Source organism: Cervus elaphus, chromosome 24 (genome assembly GCF_910594005.1).
Source record: "Cervus elaphus chromosome 24, mCerEla1.1, whole genome shotgun sequence".
Classification (NCBI taxonomy): domain Eukaryota; kingdom Metazoa; phylum Chordata; class Mammalia; order Artiodactyla; family Cervidae; genus Cervus; species Cervus elaphus.
Window position 1 is genome coordinate 57,418,376 of NC_057838.1, and position 23,184 is coordinate 57,441,559.

Sequence of the window (23,184 nt, forward strand, 5' to 3'; positions counted from 1 at the left end):
CAGTTTTTATTTTTTTAGGAGGTCATCTAAATATTTGGAAACCAGAGTTAGCTGTCATTGAACTAAAGGTACATGACATAATAACCCCAGATGTCACCTTGTAGAAGCCCTTTCATTAACTGCAAGTAGCATTTCGGTGGCCATCAGGGAAATAGTCATAAGATGAAAAGGTAAGAAAGAATCTGTTATTTCACTGTCACAAGAACTTCTCAGGAGGTCAGTGGAGTTTCTGAGTGAAGAATGAAATATTCCAAAGGATTTGACACATTTTAGTCAGAATTATTGAACTAACAGGATGGAAGGCTAGCATCAATGTGTATGCACAATGCCAGTTATACACAGTTTATACAGGCCATAATCCCCATCCCTATTTCAAAAAGAAAAAGAGAAAATGGCATCAAAATTGCCATTCAGGGGATTCGACTGAACTAGACAAGAGTAGTAAGGAATGTCAACCTTGGAATCAGATAATTTCATTCACAATCAAGTTCAGAATGTTTTGATTATATTCAAATGTAATGCATTTCATGCTTTTGTTTTCAACATTTGTGGATCTTCTATTGAAATGAAAGAAAACTTATTCAGTGAGAACCCTCTCCCAGGTAGCTTATCTATTCATTCATTCATTCATTTATCCGTTAATTCATTCATTAATACTTCTACTGAGCATCAGCCTCATAGGCACTGACCTAGTTGCCCAGTCTTTTCATTCTGGAAAACCAAGTAGATCTGTCAGGCACAGGCCTGCCTCCTTCCCACAGCTGTAGACACCCAGACTAGGCTGCTGGTTGGGCTGTTCCACCCACTGGAGATGCAATTATGGATCCAGAATGGGCACCTGACCTTGCAGAATCAAAGTCCGCAGAAGACACACAGGGGAGGCACTGGGGACAGTGGGGATGACTCTTCCTTCCTTCGTTTTCAAGACTGTTTATTATTATAGGGCCTTTCTGTGCAAACTTTAGAATCTCCTTGTCTATATCTACAAAAACCTTGCTGGAACTGCACTAAATCACAAAACATTTGGGCTTCCCTTGTGGCTCAGCTGGTAAAGAATCTTCCTGCAATGCGGGAGACCTTGGTTTGATCCCTGGGTTGGGAAGATCCCCTGGAGAAGGGAAAGGCTACGCACTCCAGTATTCTGGCCTGGAAAATTCTGTGGCCTGTACAGTTCATGGGGTCGCAAAGAGTCAGACAAAACCGAGTGACTTTCACAAAACATTTACTGACCAAGTTCGCCATCTTAAGTGGGTCCAGTTTGTAGCGTCACAAAACAATCAGATCACTAACATCAAAGATCACTGATCACAAATCACCATAACTGTTGTAAAGACAGGGACAACAGACTTTCTTGATGTAGGGATGCTAAAGCTGCAATATTATTACAAAGTGTAACAAATTGAAGCAAAATAAAATGAAGTATGCCTGTAACTGATTTCTGTTGTTGTTTAGTCACTCAGTTGTGTCCGACTCTTTTGCGACCCCATGGATTGTAGCCCGCTGGGTTCCTCTGTCCATGGGACTTTCCAAGTAAGAATATTGGAGTGGGTTGCCATTTCCTTCTCAGGGGATTGTCCCATCCCAGAGATCAAACCTGGGTCTCTTGGCAGAATATTTCTGCTCTTTATTATCTCTTTCCTTCTGTTTGCTTTGGGTTTATTTTGCTCTCCTATTTCTAGTTTCTTTTGGTAAAAGTTAAATTATTAGTGTGAGGCATTCCTCTTTAATGTAAGAATTCAGTGCTATAAATTTCCCTCTGGATGCTGTTATAGCTTTGGCCCACCCATTTTGATACATTGTCTTTTCATTTTCATTCAGCTTTATATTTTTAAAATTGCCTCCAAGATGTTCTGTGACCCATGAATTATTCAGCAGTATATTTTTTAATTTAGAAATGTTTATAGAGATTTTCCTGATGTCTTTATGCTAATAATTTCTAATTTGATTCCGTTATAATCATAAAAATACTCTGCATCATTTTAACTCTTTTACAATTGCTGAGGTTTGTATTATGACCCAAGGTCTATCATTTCTTTTACTTTTTTTGACTGTGTGACATGTGGGATCCTAGTTCCCCAACCAGAGATCGAACCCAGGCCCCCGGCAATGGAAGCACAGTCTTTTACCTTTTGGGTTTTGGTCATGCCCCATTGCATGTAAGATCTTAGTTCCCTGACAGGGGTTGAACCCGCACCCCCTGCATTGGAAGCATGGAGTCTTAACCCCTGAATTGCCAAGAAAGTCCCAGAAGCCCAGAGTCTTAACTGCTGGCAGTGCGTTCTAAGTCTCTTCAGTTGTGTTCGACTCTTTGTTACCCTATAGACTGTAGTCCGCCAAGGTCCTCTGTCCACAGGATTCTCCAGGCAAGAATAGTGGAGTAGGTTGCCATTTCCTTCTACAAAGGACAAAATGGACAAAGGGAATTCCCAGGATCTCTTTTATCCTCACTAATGTTCAATGCGTACTTGAAAGAATATACATTGGACTATTGTTGGGTAAAGTATGCAATGAATGGTAGCTAGATTTTAGTGATTGATGGTGTTGCTCAGTTCCTCCATATCCCTGCTGATTTTCAGTTTAATGGTCTAGCAATTCACAAATGTGAAGTGTATAAGTTCTCAATTATAATTGCAAGTTTTTCTATTTCTACTCTCAACTCTTAATTTTTGCTTCATGTGTTTTGAAACTCCATAGTTTGGTCCAAACATACTTAAAATTGTTGTTTCTTCCTGGTGGATTGACACTCATTAGATACTGCCCCTCTTTGTCTCCAGTATTTTTCTTTGCTCTGAAGATGACTTTACTTGATATTAATACAGCCACTTCTATTTCTTTTAAAGCTTGCCTAGTGCATCTTTTCCCATCATTTTACTTTTAACATACATTTGTCACTGTATTAGAAGCAAATTTCTTGTAGTAAGCATATGATTGGCTCATTTTTTTTTTTTTAGATCTTACTTGGCCAATCTCTATCTTTTAATTGGCATGCCTAGACCATTCATGTTTAAAATAATTAGTGATATGTTAGAGATTAAGTCTTCTTTTTTATCTTTTGTACCTGCTCATTTCTTCTGAATTTCTCATCTCTAATTCTCTTTTCTTACATTTTTGTCAGCTACTTTTTTTTTAAGAAAAATAACTATTAGCATTTTGAGATGTAAATATAAGCCTTTTGATTTTCCTAAAAGAAGCAGCTCGTTTTTGCAATACAAAATACAACATAACAATATTTGTGCAAAGCATATGTTAAGATTATAATACCATCTTCTGAACTTCACCAAAGCATGAGAAATTTGACAGGCCAATATTCACATCAGGTTTCTTTCCCCCTGAAAATGCTATTTATTTATTTATTTTTAATTACTTTTTAAGTATTCTTCATTTTATTGTTTTCACAATGTTTGCTCTAGGTACTATAATATAAATATGCAATTTATCACATTCTATTGATATCAGCATTTACTACTTCCAGTGAAATGTAGAAATCTTATTTCTAATTAGGTTCCTTTACCTTCCACACTTTCAAATATAACTTAAGAATTTCCTGAACAGATATTGGGCACCACATCATATGAAGTTATAATTCTTGTTTCAACTATCAAATATGATTTGAGAATCTTGGAAGGTGTGGAGAAAGGGAACCTTGTTACATTGCTCGTGGGAATGTAAACTGGGGCAGCCACTATAAATAACAGTATGGAGATTTCTCAAAAACTAAAAACTGAGTTGCCATACAATCCAGCAATCCTACCCCTGGACATATACCCAGACAAATATAATTTGAAGAGATACACGCACCCCTATGTTCGTAGCGAGACTGTTTACAATAGCCAAGACAGGAAAACAACCTAAACGTCCACTGACAGATGAATGGATGAAGGAGACGTGATACACACACACACAAAACTGAGTATTACTCAACCATTAAAAAGAATGAAATAACGGCATTTACAGCAACATGGATGGACCTGGAGATCATCATACTAAGCAAAGTAAGTCAGAAAGAGAAAGACAAGGGACTTTCCTGATGGTCCAGTGGTTAAGAATCTGCCTGCTGAGGCAGGGGACATAGGTTTTGATCCCTGGTCCAGGAAGATCTCACATGCCACAGGGCAACTACTGAGCCTATGTGCCTAGAGACTGTGCTCGGCAACAAGGGAACCCACCACAATGGGAAGCTCACACACCACAACAAAGAGTAGCCCCCCCCTCGCTGAAACTAGAGAAAACAACGAAGACCCAGTGCAGCCATAAATAAATAAATAAATTTTAAAAAAGAAAGACAAAGACAAATGCCACACGATATCACTTACATGTGAAATCTATAATACAATACAAATGAACTTATCTACAAAAGAAAAACAGGCTTACAGACATAGAGAACAGATCCGTAGTTATCCAAGAAGCCGGGGATGAGGGAGGGAAGGATTGGGAGTGTGGGATTAGTAGATGTAAACTATTATATATAGGATGGATAAACAGCAAAGTCCTACTGTATAGCACAGGGAACCATAATTCAAAATCCTGTGAGTACACTACAGTGGAAAAGTTTATATACATTTATACATATACATATATATGTGTGTATATATATATATATTAACAACTAAGTCACTTTGCTGTACAGCGGAAATTAAAACAACATTGTAAATCAATGATCGTTGTTGTTTAGTTGCTAAGTCATGTCTAACTCTTTTGTGACCCCACAGACTGTGGCCCACCAGAATTCTTTGTCCATGGGATTTCCCAGGCAACAATACTGGCCATTTCCTTCAACAGGGGATCTTCCCAACTCAGGGATCGAACCCACATCTCCTGCTTGGTAGGGGGATTCTTCACCACAGAGCCACCTGGGAACTTCAATAAAATTTTTTTAGAAATCTCCTGAGAATTAAGACACTACATTATACTTACTCCTATATTTAACCAATTCAATATTCTTTCTTTTCTGAAGTTTCAAGCTTTTTTTCTGTTATTTCCTTTCTGCTTGGAGAAATTCTCTAATTATTCTCTAATGGCAGGTTTGCTGGTAAGAAAATTCTCATAGTTTTCCTTCATCTGAACATGTCTTTATTCCTCCATTCATGAACAATTTTTTTCACTGAATATAGAATACTGGTGGACAGTGCACTTCTTTCACTATTTGAAAAACGCTATGGCAATTTCCTCCAATCTCCATGATTTCATATGAAAAATCTGCTGTTATTCAAATTGGTAATTTAAATAATATGTCCTTTCTCTCTGGCAGATTTCACTTTTTTTCCCTTATGTAGGATCCCTGGGTGGGGAATATCTCCTGGAGAAAGAAATGGAAATTCCCTTCAGTATTCTTGCCTGAAAAATTCCATGGACAGTGGAGCCTGGTGGGCTACAGTCCACGGGGTCACAAAGAGTTAGACACGACTGAGGCAACTTGAGAGGAAAACATCTACTTCTGCTTTATTAACTATGCCAAAGCCTTGGACTGTGTGTATCACAACAAACTGTGGAAAATTCTGAAAGAGATGGGAATACCAGACCATCTGACCTGCCTCCTGATAAATCTGTATACAGGTCAGGAAGCAACAGTTAGAACTGAACATGGAACAACAGACTGGTTCCAAATCGGCAAAGGGGTACATCAAGGCTGTATATTGTCACCCTTCTTATTTAACTTATATGCAGAGTACATCATGAGAAATTCTGGGCTGGAAGAAGCACAAGCTGGAATCAAGACTGTTGAGAGAAATATCAATAACCTCAGATATGCAGATGACACCACCCTTATGGCAAAAAGCGAAGAAGAACTAAAAAGTCTCTTAATGAAAGTGAAAGAGGAGACTGAAAAGGTTGGCTTAAAACTCAACATTCAGAAAACTAAGATTATGGCATCCAGTCCCATCACTTTATGGCAAATAGATGGGGAAACAATGGAAACAGTCAGAGACTTTATTGTTTTGGGCTCCAAAATCACTGCAGATGGTGATTGCAGCCATTAAATTAAAATTGCTCCTTGGAAGAAAAGTTATGATCAACCTAGACAGCATATTAAAAAGAAGAGACATTACTTTGCCAGCAAAGGTCCGTCTAGTTAAGACTATGATTTTTCTGGTAGTCATGTATGGATGTGAGAGTTGGATCATAAAGAAAACTGAGCGCAGAAGAATTGATGCTTTTGAACTGTGGTGTTGGAGAAGACTCTTGAGAGTCACTTGGATTGCAAGGAGATCCAACCAGTCCATCCTAAAGGAAATCAGTCCTGAATATTCACTGGAAGAACTGATGCTGAAGTTGAATCTCTAATACTTTGGCCACCTGATGAGAGGAACGGGTATTGTAAGTAGGCAGCAGGCAAAATGGCAACAATTGAGGAAGTTGAGCTATCTCCTTATTTTCTCCCAATACCTGTCTGTGAAATTTATACTGTTATACACTCATTTCCAAGTGTCATGAATCTCTTTAGGCTTGAAGAGCTACTTATCAAAATGTAAATAACTCTTGTGAAGGATCTTAACTATATGTTTGATATACTTTAATTAACAATTAATTAAATACATGGAAATCAGTCCTGAATATTCATTGGAAGGACTGATGTTGAAGCTGAAACTCCAATACGTTCGCCACCTGATGCGAAGAACCAACTCATTGGAAAAGATCCTGATACTGAGAAAGATTGAAGGTGGGAGGAGAAGGAGACGACAGAGGATGAGATGGTTGGATGGCATCATCTATGCGATGGACATGAGTTTGAATAAGCTCCAGGAGTTGGTGATGGACAGGGAAGCCTGGTGTGCTACAGTCTATGGGGTCGCAAAGAGTCAGACACAACTGAGCGGATGAACTGAACTAAACTGAGGTGACTTCACGCACACACACACACACATACACACACACACTATTATATTTAATTATACTGTCTTCCCATGAATTTACTTGGATTCATCCAATTTGTAATTTGCTCAGCCTCTTGAACACGCACTAATTTGGGGAAGTTTTCAGCCAATATGTTTTAAAATATCTATCTAGTCCCACTCTCTCATCTCCTGAGACGTTTATAACATAAATGCTAGCCCTCTGCTGTCTCACGCGTCCCTTAGACTCTTGTCATTTCATTCCAATCTATTTTCTCTCCGTTGCACAGGCTGGATAATTTCTATTGATCTGTCCTGAAGTTTACTGATTCTATCTTCTGTCATCTCCAGTTGAGCTGATCCAGTGAGCTTTTTATTTTGGTGACTGTATTTTTCAGTTCTATAATTTCCATTCGGCTCTTTTTTATCATTTATATTTCTTTGTTGAGATTTTATATTGTTTGCATTTATTTCAAGAAAATTCCTAACTGCTTTTGAAACATTTCAATTTTTTAAAAATTATTTTTTTAATTTAAATTTCAACATCAGATTGTTGTTAATACTGGCTACAGTTTGTGTGATTTTTGTCTGTACCTGTTTTTGGCACAGGCAGGAAACTTCTGGAGCACTCTATTTGGGATACCTGGGAATCAATAAAAAACCAAGGGAACTTGCCTCCAAGTCTTTAAGTCTAGGCAGCTCACTTTTTTTCTGCCTTGCATGTCTTCCTATACTCACTGGTGGTGTTATACTCATAGTTTTTCTGTTTTAAGGGGAGGGATCTGATTAAAATACAGCTACTCTATACTGGCTGAATCAAAAGCCTGGGTTAATTTTAATAAAAACTACTTCAAATGTCAACATTCAGAAGTTCAAAAACAATTTTAAATGAAGTTCTTTTCTCACATTCTCTAATAATTTTTCATTCATAAGACTTCATATCTCCAAATATCACACTGCCTGTGTACATCTAGGAATCCACCTGAAGGAAGCATTTTAAGCGTCTTTTCTATTTATTGTTGCAAGCACCATCACTGGACACCTTCTTAAGACTCTGGAAGATATGCCGATGCTACAAAATTGGCAAGGGGGTGAACTCTAGACCCAGGCAATGGCCAACAAAAGAGAAAGTCTCTAGAGAAATTTGGCTGTAAGTTTATTTTTTCCTATCTTACCCTAAAAAATAACCATAAACAAACAGCCCCTGGATACACTTGTTCTTTGAACTACAAGGTACTTGCTTCTCTCTCCTAAAAGCAAACTCATTATAGTGTGCTTCTCCCTCAGACTGAAGGTTGGATACTAACTCTGGTATAACTTCTCCTTCTCACTTTGTGTTCCAGTTGTAATGAATTTCTCCCCATCCTCTATGCTCACTCCCTCAGAGATGCCCACACTTCTACTCCCTGCATCTAGCATAGCACCAATAGCACTCGCTCCCCAGCTGGGCCAGCGGTTCTTCCTACAGCACACGCACAGAGCGTCACAGAGGGCTACCCTGGCCATTGCCGAAGCCACGCCTACTCTCTAGGGGAGGAGCATTACTTTACTGTAACCACATGGCAGGTACAACCAAACACAGTGAGTGATGGCAGTGTTGAGTCCCAGGAGGTGTGATATTGTTGCAGCCACAGCTACACCTTCAGCCTAAATTGTCACCTGGCCCTGTAGAGGTTTCTGGTGATGGCTGTGCTGGTGGCACTGACATATTTAAAGGTGGCCAAAGGAAAATAGACTTTTATAGAAATGTATCCTGGAAATTTTCCAGGAATGCTCCAATTGTAAAAGAAACTTTTATTCCATTAACATACCTTTATATTGTTTCAGGCAATATATTTATGGAGCAGGCAATGCCCAGAGCATTAAGGATACAGTCAAGAGTAACATACTCCCTATCCTTGTAAAGCTTACCTTTTAATCCAGGAAGTTACCCCAATATTAGGAAGCAGCAGTTAGAACTGGACAAGGAACAACAGACTGGTTGCAAATAGGAAAAGGAGTACATCAAGGCTGTATATTGTCACCCTGCTTGTTTAACTTATATGCAGACTACATCATGAGAAATGCTGGGTTGGATGAAGCACAAGTTGGAATCAAGATTGCCGGGAGAAATATCAATAACCTCAGATATGCAGATGACACCACCCTCATGACAGAAAGTGAAGAAGACTTAAAGAGCCTCTTGATGAAAGTGAAAGAGGAGAGTGAAAAAGTTGGCTTAAAGCTCAACATTCAAAAAACTAAGATCATGACATGCAGTCCCATCATTTCATGGCAAATAGATGTGGAAAAAGTGGAAACAGTGGCTGACTTTATTTTCTTGGGCTCCAAAATTACTGCAGATGGTGATTGCAGCCATGGAATTAAAAGACGCTTACTCCTTGGATGGCAAGTTATGACCAACCTAGACAGCATATTAAAAAGCAGAGACATTACTTTGCCAATAAAGGTCCATCTAGTCAAGGCTATGGCTTTTCCAGTGGTCATGTATGGATGTGAGAGTTGGACTATAAAGAAAGCTGAGCGCCCAAGAATTGATACTTTTGAACTGTAGTGTTGGAGAAGACTCTTGAGAGTCCCTTGGACTGCAAGGAGATCCAGCCAGTCCATCCTAAAGGAGATCAGTCCTGGGTGTTCATTGGAAGGACTGATGTTGAAGCTGAAACTCCAATACTTTTTGCCACCTGACACCTGATGCAAAGAGCTGACTCATTTGAAAAGACCCTGATGCTGGGAAAGATTGAAGGCGGGAGGAGAAGGGGACGACAGAGGATGAGATGGTTGGATGGCATCACCAACTCAATGGACATGAGTTTGGGTAAACTCCGGGAGTTGGTGATGGACAGAGAGGCCTGGCGTGCTGCAGTCCATGGGGTCGCAGGGTTGGACACGACTGAGCGACTGAACTGAACTGAACCCCAATATTTCCCAACAGTTACTTAATCACTTTTACTAAGTGCAAGAAGAGATACAGCAAGTGGGTTCAATTTTCTCTGAAATCTCATCAAGAGCTGTATGCTTTCAGTGGTGTCAATACAGGTGAAAAGTACAACACAGGGTGTGCTTAGAGCAAAAGAAAAAGAAAATCAATGTGAATGTTTCATAACCAGTGAGCATCTAAACTCAATATATTTCACTGCCATGATTTTATTTAGGTCTCTTCATAAATGTTCTATACACTTGGGTTCCAAGGCCCTCAGTGAAAGGGCGGTACATTTGATGAGTTTCTAAAAACTAGGACAGAATTATTGTAAGTGATCACTGTGAGGGAGGTGGGTGTGCCAGGCACCTGCCCAGCAGCAGGCCTTACCTCTTTGTTTGTCCTGTCGGCTTGCACCAACGTTCCATTCAGGCAAGGTTCCACGTAGTGAAGCTCCTCATTATACTGCAAAGGGAAGAAACAGTGAAGAGTAAACAATTAAGCGTTTGAACGGTACACAATAATTTAAAGATAACACATACAAACAAAAAAGCAGCATGATCACCTGCTCAATTCATTTCTATTAGGTGACTTTCTCAATTGGTGGCCCTATTTAAAAAAGTGTGTTTAAGTGCAAAGACAAAGTTTATTCATTTCTTGTTTGAACGGGAAACTTATTGAGCACATATTGGTGGATGACAGTGACCAGAGTGTGCACAGTTAACTGATAATGCTTCAGGGATGACTCCAAACACAGGGGTTCCCGGGGTATGGCTGACAGCATGTGGTCCAGCTGAGATCTAAAGAGCGTTCCAAACTTAGGTGGACAGGACTCTAGCTCCTGCCTTTGGTTTCACGGAGCCAAGGAACCATGTGCAGGTCACATATGAGTGAGGACGGAAGGTTGGAAAGCAGAAATCTTGATGTTCCCCTATAGGAGGCTTTGTAGTATTGGTCAAAGCAGTACACATGTGTAGTGACACAACTATCCACTCAGGCCAATGCCAGGAATCATTTTTGATTCCAGAATACCCAGACAATACAGCTTTGTTTTTGTCCAAAAGTCAAAACAAGGAAGAGAACATTTGAGTGTTCTTATTTTAATTTTTCTCATCAAGCATGGTACTGTAGCTAAACTGGGACATTTCAAAACACAAATCTAATCATGCCCTGTCTTGTCAATGCCATTCAGAGCTCCCCATTGCTCTGCAGAGGAACAATCCTAGGGCTTGGCAGGGCTCTGGACACTTGGGCCCATTAACCTTTCTATCACCTTCACCTATTAGCCCTCCCCATCAGCTCAGCACTGGTCAGCCCTAATTCCCTTCCTGTCCTCTGAGATGACCCATCTTTACCTTCATACCTTCCACCACTGGGCCTCCTGCCTGAAGTTCTCTTTTGGCATCTCCCAAATGGTGCCTATTCATCCTCTGGGCCACCTCACTCTTACTTCCTCTGGGAAGTGGCCTCTGTTGACTGATTGGGTCTAAGGTGATGCTATGTCCATTCCTAAAGCTTAATTCCTTTTATTTTTGAAGCATAATTATTCTTAGTCAATCAAAGGTATTTGGTCCCCCCCTGTTGGATACAGGACTTCATAACATGTCTTGCAACTGGGAGTGGCCAAGTAATCCGTTCCTAGCCAATAAAACACAAGAGGTAAGTTTTCTGGGCAGTTTCCATAAACTTTTTTTCTTTCCATTAAAGGAAAACTCAGAATTCTATATCCACTGCTTTCTTTCCCTCTTGGGATGCTACTGTGGAGCTGCAGCAGCTATTTTGCAACCTTGAGGTTGCAAAAGTTGACAAGGTTAAAAATGGACAGCAAGGCCCAAGGAAGACAAAGCAGGAAGATAGATCCAGTGTGGGTCCTTGTTGACACTGTTGAACCACTGTACCAAACTGCAGTTGCCCTCCTTGAGGCCTTTTCCATGAGGTTATGAGATGTCTATATAATGAAGCAACTTTCATTCATTCATTTCATTGTTCCATAACTTACAGCCCAAAACTTTTCAACTGTATTTTCCAGGTAAACTTAAAAACTTTAAGTATATTTTGCCTGAAACACATTCACAATATTGATTTCTTAGTGTTACGTAATCTGAGGCAGGAATCAGAACTCTTGGGTCCAAGTCCTGACTCAATCATACACTACCTGTGTGGTCTTGGGGAAATCACTAAACATCTCTGATCCCAGAGTCTTATGTATAACGTGCTAATTCACCTTCTGTTAACCCTCCACAGGCCCCTGTGAAGATCCAACAAGGCAAAATACCTGAAATTGCTTTGGTATGTAAAGGTCTGTATATGTGGGGGGCCGCAGTGGGGGCTTACAAGTAAAGAAGACCAAGAAGTTCTTGCCCTCATCAAGGAAGAACATGTATGGTAATCAAAACCATGCTCACTGTCACTGTACAAGTCGTGGCCACAATGGAGGAATCTGCTCTTCTGAACCCCCGCCAGCTTGTTAGTGGCATCATCCAAGCTTGCAGTTAACTAATTTCCCTTGACTGCATCAGGACAAAACTATGCTGAGCAATCTGGACTGTATCACCAGAGGGAGCTGGGCTCAGCTGTCCATGTGAGGGAACAGCACACACCAGGCGGCTGTGCCAAAGAGGCCCATGGGCTGTGCATGCTCACCGTGCTACCCAGCGCTCCTCCAGAGGGGACAAGAGTGCCCTGTGTGCAGAGCGGCTCCCAGGCTCCCAGCAGCTCTCCATTTGGAAAACTTTCCATCTCTGCATTTTAATGGATGTCCCCTATATTTCTACTCTGTGATACAGTGATGTTAGATGGCTGAGTCAATTTACGATAATAGATCTGGTCACCTCCACTCCTAAGATACAAAGGCTTCCTTCAGTTCTCCTTCATCTCTACTTAAACAATTAGATATCAATGGTCTTACAGAAAAGGATGCAACGCACATAATCATTGCCTGCGTGCATACTAAGGCGTTTCATTTGTGTCTGACTCTATGTGACCCCATGGACTATAGCCCTCCAGGCTCCTCTGTTCATGGGATTCTCCAGGTAAGAATACTGGAGTGGGTTGCTATGCCCTCCTCCAGAGGATCTTCCCAACCCAGAGATTGAACCTGCGTTTTCTGTGACTCCTGCATTGCAGGCAGATCCTTTACCACTGAGCCACTGAATAAGCCCACATAATCATTAGCCAGAGCAATAATGTTCTGTCATTTGCTCTGGCTCCCTCCCATGACTAGGAGTGAACTCTAGGGAGGCACTCAACGACCTCCGTCTCTCCTCAAACTTTTTAGTCTTTCCTGCAAGTTTCTGGAAAATGGAAGGAGTCTCTTAGCAGGATAAGAGAGAATCAAGGCAGCCCTAGAGATTGTCCACCCAGCCCACTAATCACATGGTGAGGAGACAGACAAAGAACTTTCACTCTTTAAAGAACTTAGAATCTGCCGCACAGACTCAAGATATCAGTCGCCGTCAGCTTCCTTCTTCCTTTTGCCTGTCTGGTTGGCTCTTCTCCTCTGACTGACACAGGGTAGAGTGCAGAGCTAAAGCAACTGGGGCAAACAGGGTGGGTTCAAATCTGGGCTCAGACACACACTGGCTAGGTGATCTTGGCTAAAGCATCTCTGCTTTTTTAGAGTCAGTGTTCATATTAGGGGAATGGGGATTGTTAACAACATCTCTCATGAACTTACTGTGAGGATGAAATGAGATGGTTCAGTGAAGAGTCAACACGGAACCTTCATGTAAGAAAGAGAAAGAAAGTGTGTGGGTGCATGAGACCAAGAAAGAAAGAAAATATTTATGTCACTGTGCTGTGTGCTTCGTAGAAGACTGACAGACAGACTATACAGGAGTTGGTACTTGCTAAGCAGGAACAAGGTGGGGCAATGATCATGACCTACTCTTGGAAACAGGGCTTGCATGCCCCTGCCTTCCCCAGAGAGCACAGACACCGTCTTTGTTGGAAAGAAGCACTGCTCGACTATGCATATGTGACCCTAAACACCTGAGGCAGAATCCACCACACTGTGTGGCTTCACGTTGCCTTACTCCTTGCCAAACTCTGAACCCTCCCAAGAACCTGGGTCTTTGGCAGACAGGGAGCCAAGACAGTGCTGGTGGCCTACTGCCAAATCCCCTTGTAGGAAGGTATCTGCCATGAAATCCTTTGTTCCCTCCTGAATATTAACTAAGCATTTGCCGTGTGTCACAGATATCAAACACTGGCTAAATTTGCCCATGATCATCACTGTGAAGTAATCATGGAAACACTTCCTCTTACCTCTATTAGTAAAAGAACATGCTCAATAATATAGGCTTTTCCTTCTCACAAGAAAAAGTACTTATCTGTGATGTTGTCCTTAAGTAAGTGTTAGTTGCTCAGTCATGTCCGACTCTTTGCGACCCCTGCAAAGAAGCCTGGCAGGCTTCTTTGTCCATGGGATTCTCCAGGCAAGAATACTAGAATGGGTTGCAATTCCCTTATCCAGGGGATTTTCCTGACCCAGGAATCGAACCCAGATCTCCTGCACCACAGGCAGATTCTTCACCATCTGAGCTACCAGGGAAGTGCCCATGGTCCACGAAAAAAAAAGGCAGGGGGCAGGGAGGGTTACTCAAAAGAAACCCATGTTACTCTTTATATGTTAGGCTACAACCCACTACTCTCTCTTCAAGCCAACCACCAAACTCTACACTATCTGCCTTTTCTTTTCTTTTTACCAATCTCTGGAAGTACTCCCAAATCTCTCATTTTAAGGACATAGCAAAATCCTCAATGGGAATTTTAATGATGATCTAAAAGAGGAAAGCCAAGTTTCATTCAATGAATGGCCAGAACTTCGGGGAGAAGAATCTAAAAACAAAGAATAAATGGGTTGGATTCACCAGCCAAGATTCATGGAAGCTTTAGCATTGGTGTAGAATCGTGTCACATGCTGGCTTGTGTAAATTTCAGCCCAGAGACTGAAGAGCAAAGGGCAGGTTACTGGGGATTCAAAACCCTGTTTAATGTTGGAAGCTGGAGGTGATCAACAAAAGCAATGCATCTCTCAGGCCTAACAGAACAAGATGATCAGCTGCCTATAAAAGAGACTGAGGAAAGACCTCATGAAGAAGGGAAAGACTTTAGGGAACATTTGGACATGTCACCCTGCAGCTCAGACTTCTTCCATGTCTTCAGGGGATGTGCTAGTTCCTTTACTTGGCTGAACAAACAGATTGATCTGGACCGACCCTCTCAACCCAGTACCATTCTTTTCTGCGTCACCTCCACTCACCTGTTCTCTCTGCTTCCCACATTCACCCCCCAGTCCACTACATCCAGTCACTGAACTCCTTTCAGTCAAGCCAGCCAAGTCTACACTTCCTGAGGGTGGGAGAAGATTTATTACAATCTGAAAACAGCATTTTCCTCCTCAGTTGTTTGCTATTTTTCCTGCCCTACCTCACTGCATACCCTTGGTTAATGCCTATCTGTCTTAAAGTGTTCACTTCATCATCACTTATTCCAAGAAGCCACCGCTGAGTCGCTAGCTGACTGCATGTACCAGCTCTCTGCTCTCTCAGCCTCCCCACTATCCTGCCCCTCTCTGAGACTGCTCTGTCTACACTCAACTGCGAGCACCTTCTTTCTTCCTGGTTGCATCCATACCCAACACATACAAACCCAAAATCTTGACGCTCATGTGGGAAGAAAACCTGTCTTCCTTACCTACCAAAGCAGCCCCAGTACTTAACTCATAGCACTCAACAGCATTTGCTAAATAAATAAATAACCAGAACAAAGAAATGAAAGGCAAAATTAAAGATTCCTGATGGAAAAGATTAGAAACAAAGCCTAAAGAAGAAAAAAACTTGACACAAAGACAAAAAAATAAATTAAATAATATGATGAGAATCTCTAGCCTCTTCAAAAAACAGACAATAAAAATGCAAAGGAAGTAAATCGGTACATTTTAGAGAATCCTAAGTGGCACAAAACAAAAACCAAAAAAGCATAGAGTTAAAATACTGGCATGATTATACAATGCAAGAAAGTGATGCAGAACTGCTGGAACTCTATTAAATACTTTTATGGCTTTATTGATGCACTTTTGATTAAATAACCTTTAGAATGAAAATGTGTAGAGATTATGTAATGAAGCAGATGAACCCACAATATTTTCACCAACGCAAGGCATCCCAGGGATCTTTTGCATTACAAAAGCTTCTTGTGTAATCTGAAACACAACTGGACATAATTAGCAATACAGAACAAATGAGCGCCGAAAGAAAATACCATCCTTATACTTTTAATACGGAATCGATTACTTTAAAAAGCAAATCCACAGCAGGCAAAGCACAGGAGAAACAGCTCTGAAGAAAATCTGCAAATTAAAACCAGGGCACCAGAAAGTTCTGAATTGAACTAACAAATGACGCTCTTCTCTATTCAACTCTGCACAAACCGGCCTACAGGAGGCATTTAAATTGATTTAACAATATCAGCCCAGTTAATACCGTGTTCATTTAATGCATGGCTTAGGCTTCTGTAAAATCATTTTTCAAATTTCAGCATGGAACAGAATTAGCACTCTCATTTTTATGATAATATTGTTAATTTAATGCATGGCTTGGAGTTAGACTTCAAAGTGAATCAGAAAACTATGGCTTTTCTCTTGTCAGAAACATCTCTTTTCATGCACCAGTGGTTTGACCTTAAATTTTAACTTCAACTGCACAAAATCACTCTCATATTTCAACAATTTTTTCATAATTTAATCATTTAGTTCATTGATCTTAGAAGGATTTTGCAATATCCTGCTCAGGAAAACTAAAACAAGTTTTAGCATTATCTTTTCATTTTTATTCTCTGGAAAGATCTGGAAAGAAATTTTCAGTATAACATATAAGATGCACTTAGCAATGAAGGTAATACAAACATGAAAATATAAAATGGCTGGAATGGGCAAGGAAAATCTTTTCCACTATTTAAATTCCCTTCCTCCCTTCCCCATTATGGCACTGAAAATCAAATGGCAAGGATAAATTAGAATTGAACAAAAAGTCTATAAAGTACAAAACCTTCCAACATTATTAAGATTGTATTTTTTTACTTTCTCCCCAGAGGTTTGTGACATTGTACAGGAGACAAGGATCAAGACCACCCTCAAGGAAAAGAAATGCAAAAAGGCAAAATGGTTGTCTGAGGAGGGCTTATAAATAGCTATAAATAAAAGAGAAGTGAAAAGCAAAGGAGAAAAGGAAAGATATACCCATTTCAATGCAGAGTTTCAAAGAATACCAAGGAGAGATAAGAAAGCCTTCCTCAGTGATCAATGCAAAGAAATAGAGGAAAACAGTAGAAAGGGAAAGTCTAGAGATGTCTTCAGGAAAATTAGAGATACCAAGGGAACATTGCATGAAAAGATGGGCACAATAAAGGACAGAAGTGGTATAGACCTAACAGAAGCAGAAGATATTAAGAAGAGGTAGCAAGAATACAGAGAAGAACTATACAAAAAAGATCTTCATGACCCAGATAATCACGATGGTGTGATCACCAACCTAGAGCCACACATTCTGGAATGTGAAGTCAAGTGGGCCTTAGGAAGCATCACTGCGAAAAAAGCTAGTGGAGGTGATGGAATTCCAGTTGAGCTATTTCAAATCCTGAAAGATGATGCTGTGAAAGTGCTGCACTCAATATGCCACCAAATTTGGAAAACTCGGCAGTGGCCACAGAACTGGAAAAGGTCAGTTTTCACTCTAATCCCAAAGGAAGGCAATGCCAAAGAAAGCCCAAACTACTGCACAATTGCACTCATCTCACATGTTAGTAATGCTCAAAATTCTCCAAGCCAGGCTTCAACAGTTCTACATGAACTGTGAACTTCCAGATGTTCAAGCTGGATTTAGAAAAGGCAGTGGAACAAGAGATCAAATTGCCAACATCTGTTGGATCATTGCAAAAGCAAGAGAGTTCCAGAAAAATATCTACTTCTGCTTTATTGACTATGCCAAAGCCTTTGACTGTGTGGACCACAAAAAACTGTGGCAAATTCTTCAGGAGATGGGCATACCAGACCACTTGACCTGCCTCTTGAGAAATATGTATACAGGGCAGGAAGCAACAGTTAGAACTGGACATGGAACAACAGACTGGTTCCAAATAGGGAAAGGAGCACATCAAAGCTGTATATTGTCACCCTGCTTATTTAACTTATATGCAGAGTACATCATGAGAAATTCTGGGTTTGATGAAGCACAAGCTGGAATCAAGATTGCCGGGAGAAATATCAATAACCTCAGATATGCAGATGACACCACCCTTATGGCAAAAAGCGAAGAACTAAAGAGCCTCCTGATGAAAGTGAAAGAGGAGAGTGAAAAAGTTGGCTTAAAGCTCAACATTCAGAAAACTAAGATCCTGGCATCTGGTCCTATCACTTCATGGCAAATAGATGGGGAAATAGTGGAAACAGTGACAGACTTTATTTTGGGGGGCTCCAAAATCACTGCAGATGGTGACTGCAGCCATGAAATTAAAAGACGCTTGCTCCTTGGAAGAAAAGCTACGACCAACCTAGACAGCATATTAAAAAACAGAGACACTACCTTGCCAACAAAGGTCCATCTAGTCAAGGCTATGGTTTTTCCAGTGGTCATGTATGGATGTGAAAGATGGACTGTGAAGAAAGCTGAGCACTGAAGAATTCATGCTTTTGAACTGTGGTGTTGGAGAAGACTCTTGAGAGTCGCTTGGACTGCAAGAAGATCCAACCAGTCCATCCTAAAGGAAATCAGTCCTGAATATTCACTGGAAGGACTGATGCTGAAGCTGAAACTCCAATACTTTGGCCACCTGATGCAAAGAGCTGACTCATTTGAAAAGACCCTGATGCTGGGAAAGATTGAAGGCGGGAGGAGAAGGGGACGACAGAGGATGAGATGGTTGGATGGCATCATTGACTCAACGAACATGAGTTTGAGTAAGCTCCGGGAGCTGGCGATGGACGGGGAGCCTGGCGTGCTGCAGTCCATGCGGTTGCAAAGAGTCGGACATGACTGATCAACTGAACCGAACTGAACTGAAAACACTGAAAAGTCTTCTCAAACACCTACCCAGCAAGCAAGAGAAAATTGACAGTGTAATGAAGGGTGAAATGATAATGTCCCTTCCTATAAATGGAATCCAGTCAACAAGAACAATGAGCTCAAACAGATTTGGAGGGCATCTTGATGGAGTTTCAAATATCACAGCCCCCTATACTCATAAGAGCCTGCAACGGGGTCTTCCTCTAGACAGCCAAGTGACCACTTTAGACAGACAAAGGAAAAACATACAACATACTACTAGAGCAATTCTGCCACTGTAAAAATTGGAAAAAGAGATAGAGGAATAAATCACCACACAATTTGTCAAGGTAAAACTGGTGAAACACATTTAGGGTTGGAAGAGGTGATTTAAGGACATGCAAATGAAGACTTGCCAATTATAAATCTAGTGATTAGGACCCTCAAAATACTGTTGTTATGGACTGAATGTCTGTGTCCTCCACTTAATTCATATGTTGAAGCCCTTTAATCCACAGTGTGATGGTATTAGAAGATAGGACCAGTGGGAGATATTATTATGGCCATATATAATATATAATTACAGTTAGAGGAGGTCAGGAAGGTAGCAATCTTGTGATGTGACTGTGCCCTGATAAGAGGAGATATGAGAAAGCTTGCCCTCTTTCTCTTTCTTTCTGCATAAGCATAGAGAGATAAGGCCATATGCGCAGACCAGAAAGTGGCTATGTGCAAGCAAGAAAGAGAATTTTCATCAGAAACTGTCTTGCCAGACCTTGATTTTAAACTTTCTAGCCTCTGTAACTGGGAGAAAATAAATTAATGTTGTTTGAGCCACTCAATATTTGGTATTTAGTTATGTCAGATGAAGCTGACAATACAGTTTCTAAGTATGTAAATATTATACCCTACTTAGTGGACATTCTGATAATTCCTAACTCTGTGCAGACCCTCCTTCAGTGAAGCAATTTAAGTTGCACAGTTTATTCAACAGAAGCATACCCAGTCTTACAAAAATACATGCATGAGTCCATGGATTGTAGCACTCTTATGTAGAAAAGAGATTAGTAACTGTATAGTGTCCAACAAAGGGGGGACTGGTTAAAAAATGAAGGCAAACTATAGAGGCTGCACCCATGGGGTTGCAGAGAGTTGGACACGACTGAGTGACTTCACTTTCACTTTTCCCTTTCATGCATTGGAGAAGGAAATGGCAACCCACTCCAGTGTTCTTGCCTGGAGAATCCCAGGGACGGGGAAGCCTGGTGGGCTGCCATCTATGGGGTCGCACAGAGTCGAACACGACTGAAGCGGCTTAGCAGCAGCAGCAGCAGCTGCATAGAAGATGGGATTCTCTGTTCTGCAGATACACTTGATACAGTATGAGTATAGAAGCAAGTTGCTGAATATTCTGTAAAATAGGATTCGATTTTTGTGGGAAAAATATGTGTTCATATATACAGAAAAATTTGGAAGAATATGTGCCAAAGGAAAGGGAATGGGAACATTACACAGTTGTTTAAAATTTTTATATATGTTGCCTACATTAAAAGCAATCAGTGTATTAAGAGTTACTACTAATTAGTGGTTCCTTTTATGACCTCAGGCTTTTAAAATAAATTTGAACATATTTGATCCATCCCCTTATCCATTAAGGGAACAGAGTTCATAATTTTACTATAGAATCTTCAAATAAAAAAAGTTCAGAGAATCCTTATAGATGTCAAAATAATTATGCAAATAGTCTTGAAGCTGATCATTTATGTAGAAAACTAATAAACAGATGTACAGTGAGGGTTAATGGGCCCTCTAATGGGTTTCTTTATAAAAGGGACCAATTTGGGGTAAAAAAAATAATTTTTTTCCTTAACTGTTCTATAATAACTGGCATGTCTACTTTTAATTATTTTAATCACCCTCTCTTCATTATTGAGCTGACACTGTTTGTATATCTTAATGAACTTACAGAGATTATTTCAATCGATTGGTTTTGTTAACAGAACAATAAATCCTGACTGATAAAGGATTCACAATGTAATTAGTTAGCTCTTCTTATTATGCAAATTTCTGATACTTCTGTAATGAGTAATTAAAGATTAATAAGAAAGATAGTCTGAAATTAGCTGCTTCTTATCTGTAAATGCTTCAGGATGTGTGAGGATCAGGCCACGTCTGCATATTAACAATGAGACTGGTAACCAAAGTAACTTTTCTTGATTTGGAACCCCAAAGTTCCATCTAAAAAATCTTCAAAGAGCTGTTCCTGAGGCCACACAGTTTCACAGTAAGACGGCTGAGTAGTTCAACAACACTGTCTTCATTTCTGCTCAGGAAAGAGGATGTGGGGAACCTGGGCAGTTTCTGAGTCTTCACTGTGTCATCTCCTGGTACCTCTGTCTCCATGTCAAGCAATACAGAACTGGGGTGAAGATCCAATGACATCATCTACATGGGGACACTTAGCAGTGGTACTCCATGGAAAGAAAATGCTGATATAACTCATTCAATAAGGATTTAAACTACTATTTGCCAGGTACTGTCCTGGGCACCAGGGACAGTTGAATGAATAAATAAGACTAGCCTCTGGTCCCATGGAATTTATTATTCTCTTTCTTTTCCTTTTCAGGGTTTTTTAAAATCTGAAGCTATTAAATCATGGTGCCCTGTTGTCGTGCCTTTGTGCTCCAAGTCTCATCAGAAGCAGGCAGGACACTAATCAAGCAATCCCTTCTGCAAGCCCAGAGTCACTCCAACACCTGTGCCTCTGGCCGGCAAATAAGAATGGATGTCATGCCCATGCAGAAGACTGCCCAGAAATAGGGTTCCATGATGACACACTCTGCTCAGAGGCCCAGAGAAGCCATACAGACACAGCAATAGTACTCTTGGGAGCATGCCCTCGCCGCTCACTCTTCAAATAGCAGCCCTTCTTTAATACCCTACCACTGGCTTCCTGTGCACCAGTTCAGGTTATGTTGGCAGGGACCCTGTGGACAATGAGACTGCACCTGCCACAGCTGCAGGTTGAGGTGCAGACTCAAGTGGTTCATCCCAAGACATGCCACTGTGTGTGGCAAAATTAGGATTCAATACTAAGTCCCAACTCTGAAGCCAAGCTCTGTCCCCCTCACCACACTGCCTCCACTGCCTGCTGCATTCACTCCGTGTTCCAGAGAGAGGTGATTCAGCAAAGCACAGGTAACCACCGCACAGGGGCACCGAGCTAAGTATTTAAGTAAAAGAATCAGGCTCATGTGGCTATCATCTTTGGAAAAGAGTTGGAGGGAAATAAGGGTGTATATATATGACCATTAAAAAGACTCATACCAGAGCATTGAGGAGAAGAGGAAAAATAACTGGAGATGGACTCCTGAATCAGTGCTCCTGCCCAGGCAGCATGTTCCTAACTGGGCTTGCTTCCCAGATCTCTCAGTTTTCAGCTACTAAGATACAGACACTCTCAATCCCTGCAATTTCACCTGAGAAAATGTCAAAACCACCCCCTACTCCTAGAGCCCCTGTGAGGAATGAGGATAATGCAAATATGAAATGTAAGCAAATGGCACACAGTAGGCACTTAATAAGTACCATTTTTGCTTCTGAAGCTAAGATGGAGTACTCTCTGAGCCTTACCCTGCTCTCTGCATTTTTAATATCTTATCATCATGATTGCTATCACTGTCATCACACAAACCTAGCTTAAAATTAATTTCCATATAAGAAAATCTAGTAGTTTAAGGAAAATCTCACTAAGTCTTATTCCCCAAGGTTCTAAAAGGTTTGGTTCCCAAATCTGTTGCTACTCTTCCAGATGACAGTGCCTGAGTGCCAGGTGAGAAAAAATGTGCCCAACTGCTTTCCCAGACCCCAAAACCCTTCCAATATCATGATTCAGTGAACTCACATGGGACTAACGGGCCCTCGTCCTAGGCCATCTAATGTTGTATAACAAAAGCAGTAAGAATGTTAACTGCTTGCTGCTAAAAGATCAAGAGAACTCAAAGTGCAAAGAAAGCACAAAACAGCTGCACTCACAGCAATTATGTTGAAGAAGTCGTCATCCCCCAGCGTATCCAAAATAGACGAGACTGTTTGCTTTGCAATCGTCATACGGAGCCCTTTCATGCTGCCACTGACATCCACTAAAATGACCACATCTTTTGGAGAAGTCGCTGCCTGGATGTACCTATGTCCAAGGAAAATTAAGCAAAAATGAATTCTGAATCTCTCTGCAAATGTTCTCTTTTAAAAAATAACTAAGAGGCTTGACCATTTCCTACCATTTTCGGTTCCTGCAGTCAAAGGCAATGACTCCGTTCTCATCTGGTTCCCATTTAATCCCTAGAAGAAAAATGGAGTTATGAGAAACCCAGAAACTTCAAATATTTATTCA

At 40.7% G+C, this 23,184-nt stretch overlaps 1 protein-coding gene across 4 annotated transcripts in view; it reads right to left on the bottom strand.

Moving 5' to 3' along the window:
• The window catches only part of CACNA2D3 (calcium voltage-gated channel auxiliary subunit alpha2delta 3), an 846,876-nt gene that overhangs the window by 396,847 nt on the left and 426,845 nt on the right, over nucleotides 1-23,184 (bottom strand). For all 4 annotated transcript variants that reach the window (XR_006337469.1, XM_043885641.1, XM_043885642.1 and 1 more), the window contains exons 7-9: nucleotides 23,072-23,132; nucleotides 22,827-22,977; nucleotides 10,141-10,215 (exon numbers count right to left, since the gene is read on the bottom strand). Coding sequence is in view for 3 of the 4 variants with exons in the window: in XM_043885641.1 (XP_043741576.1) it covers nucleotides 10,141-10,215; nucleotides 22,827-22,977; nucleotides 23,072-23,132 (287 nt within the window). In the remaining variant the exon portion in view is untranslated. The remainder of the gene's footprint in view (nucleotides 1-10,140; nucleotides 10,216-22,826; nucleotides 22,978-23,071; nucleotides 23,133-23,184) is intronic.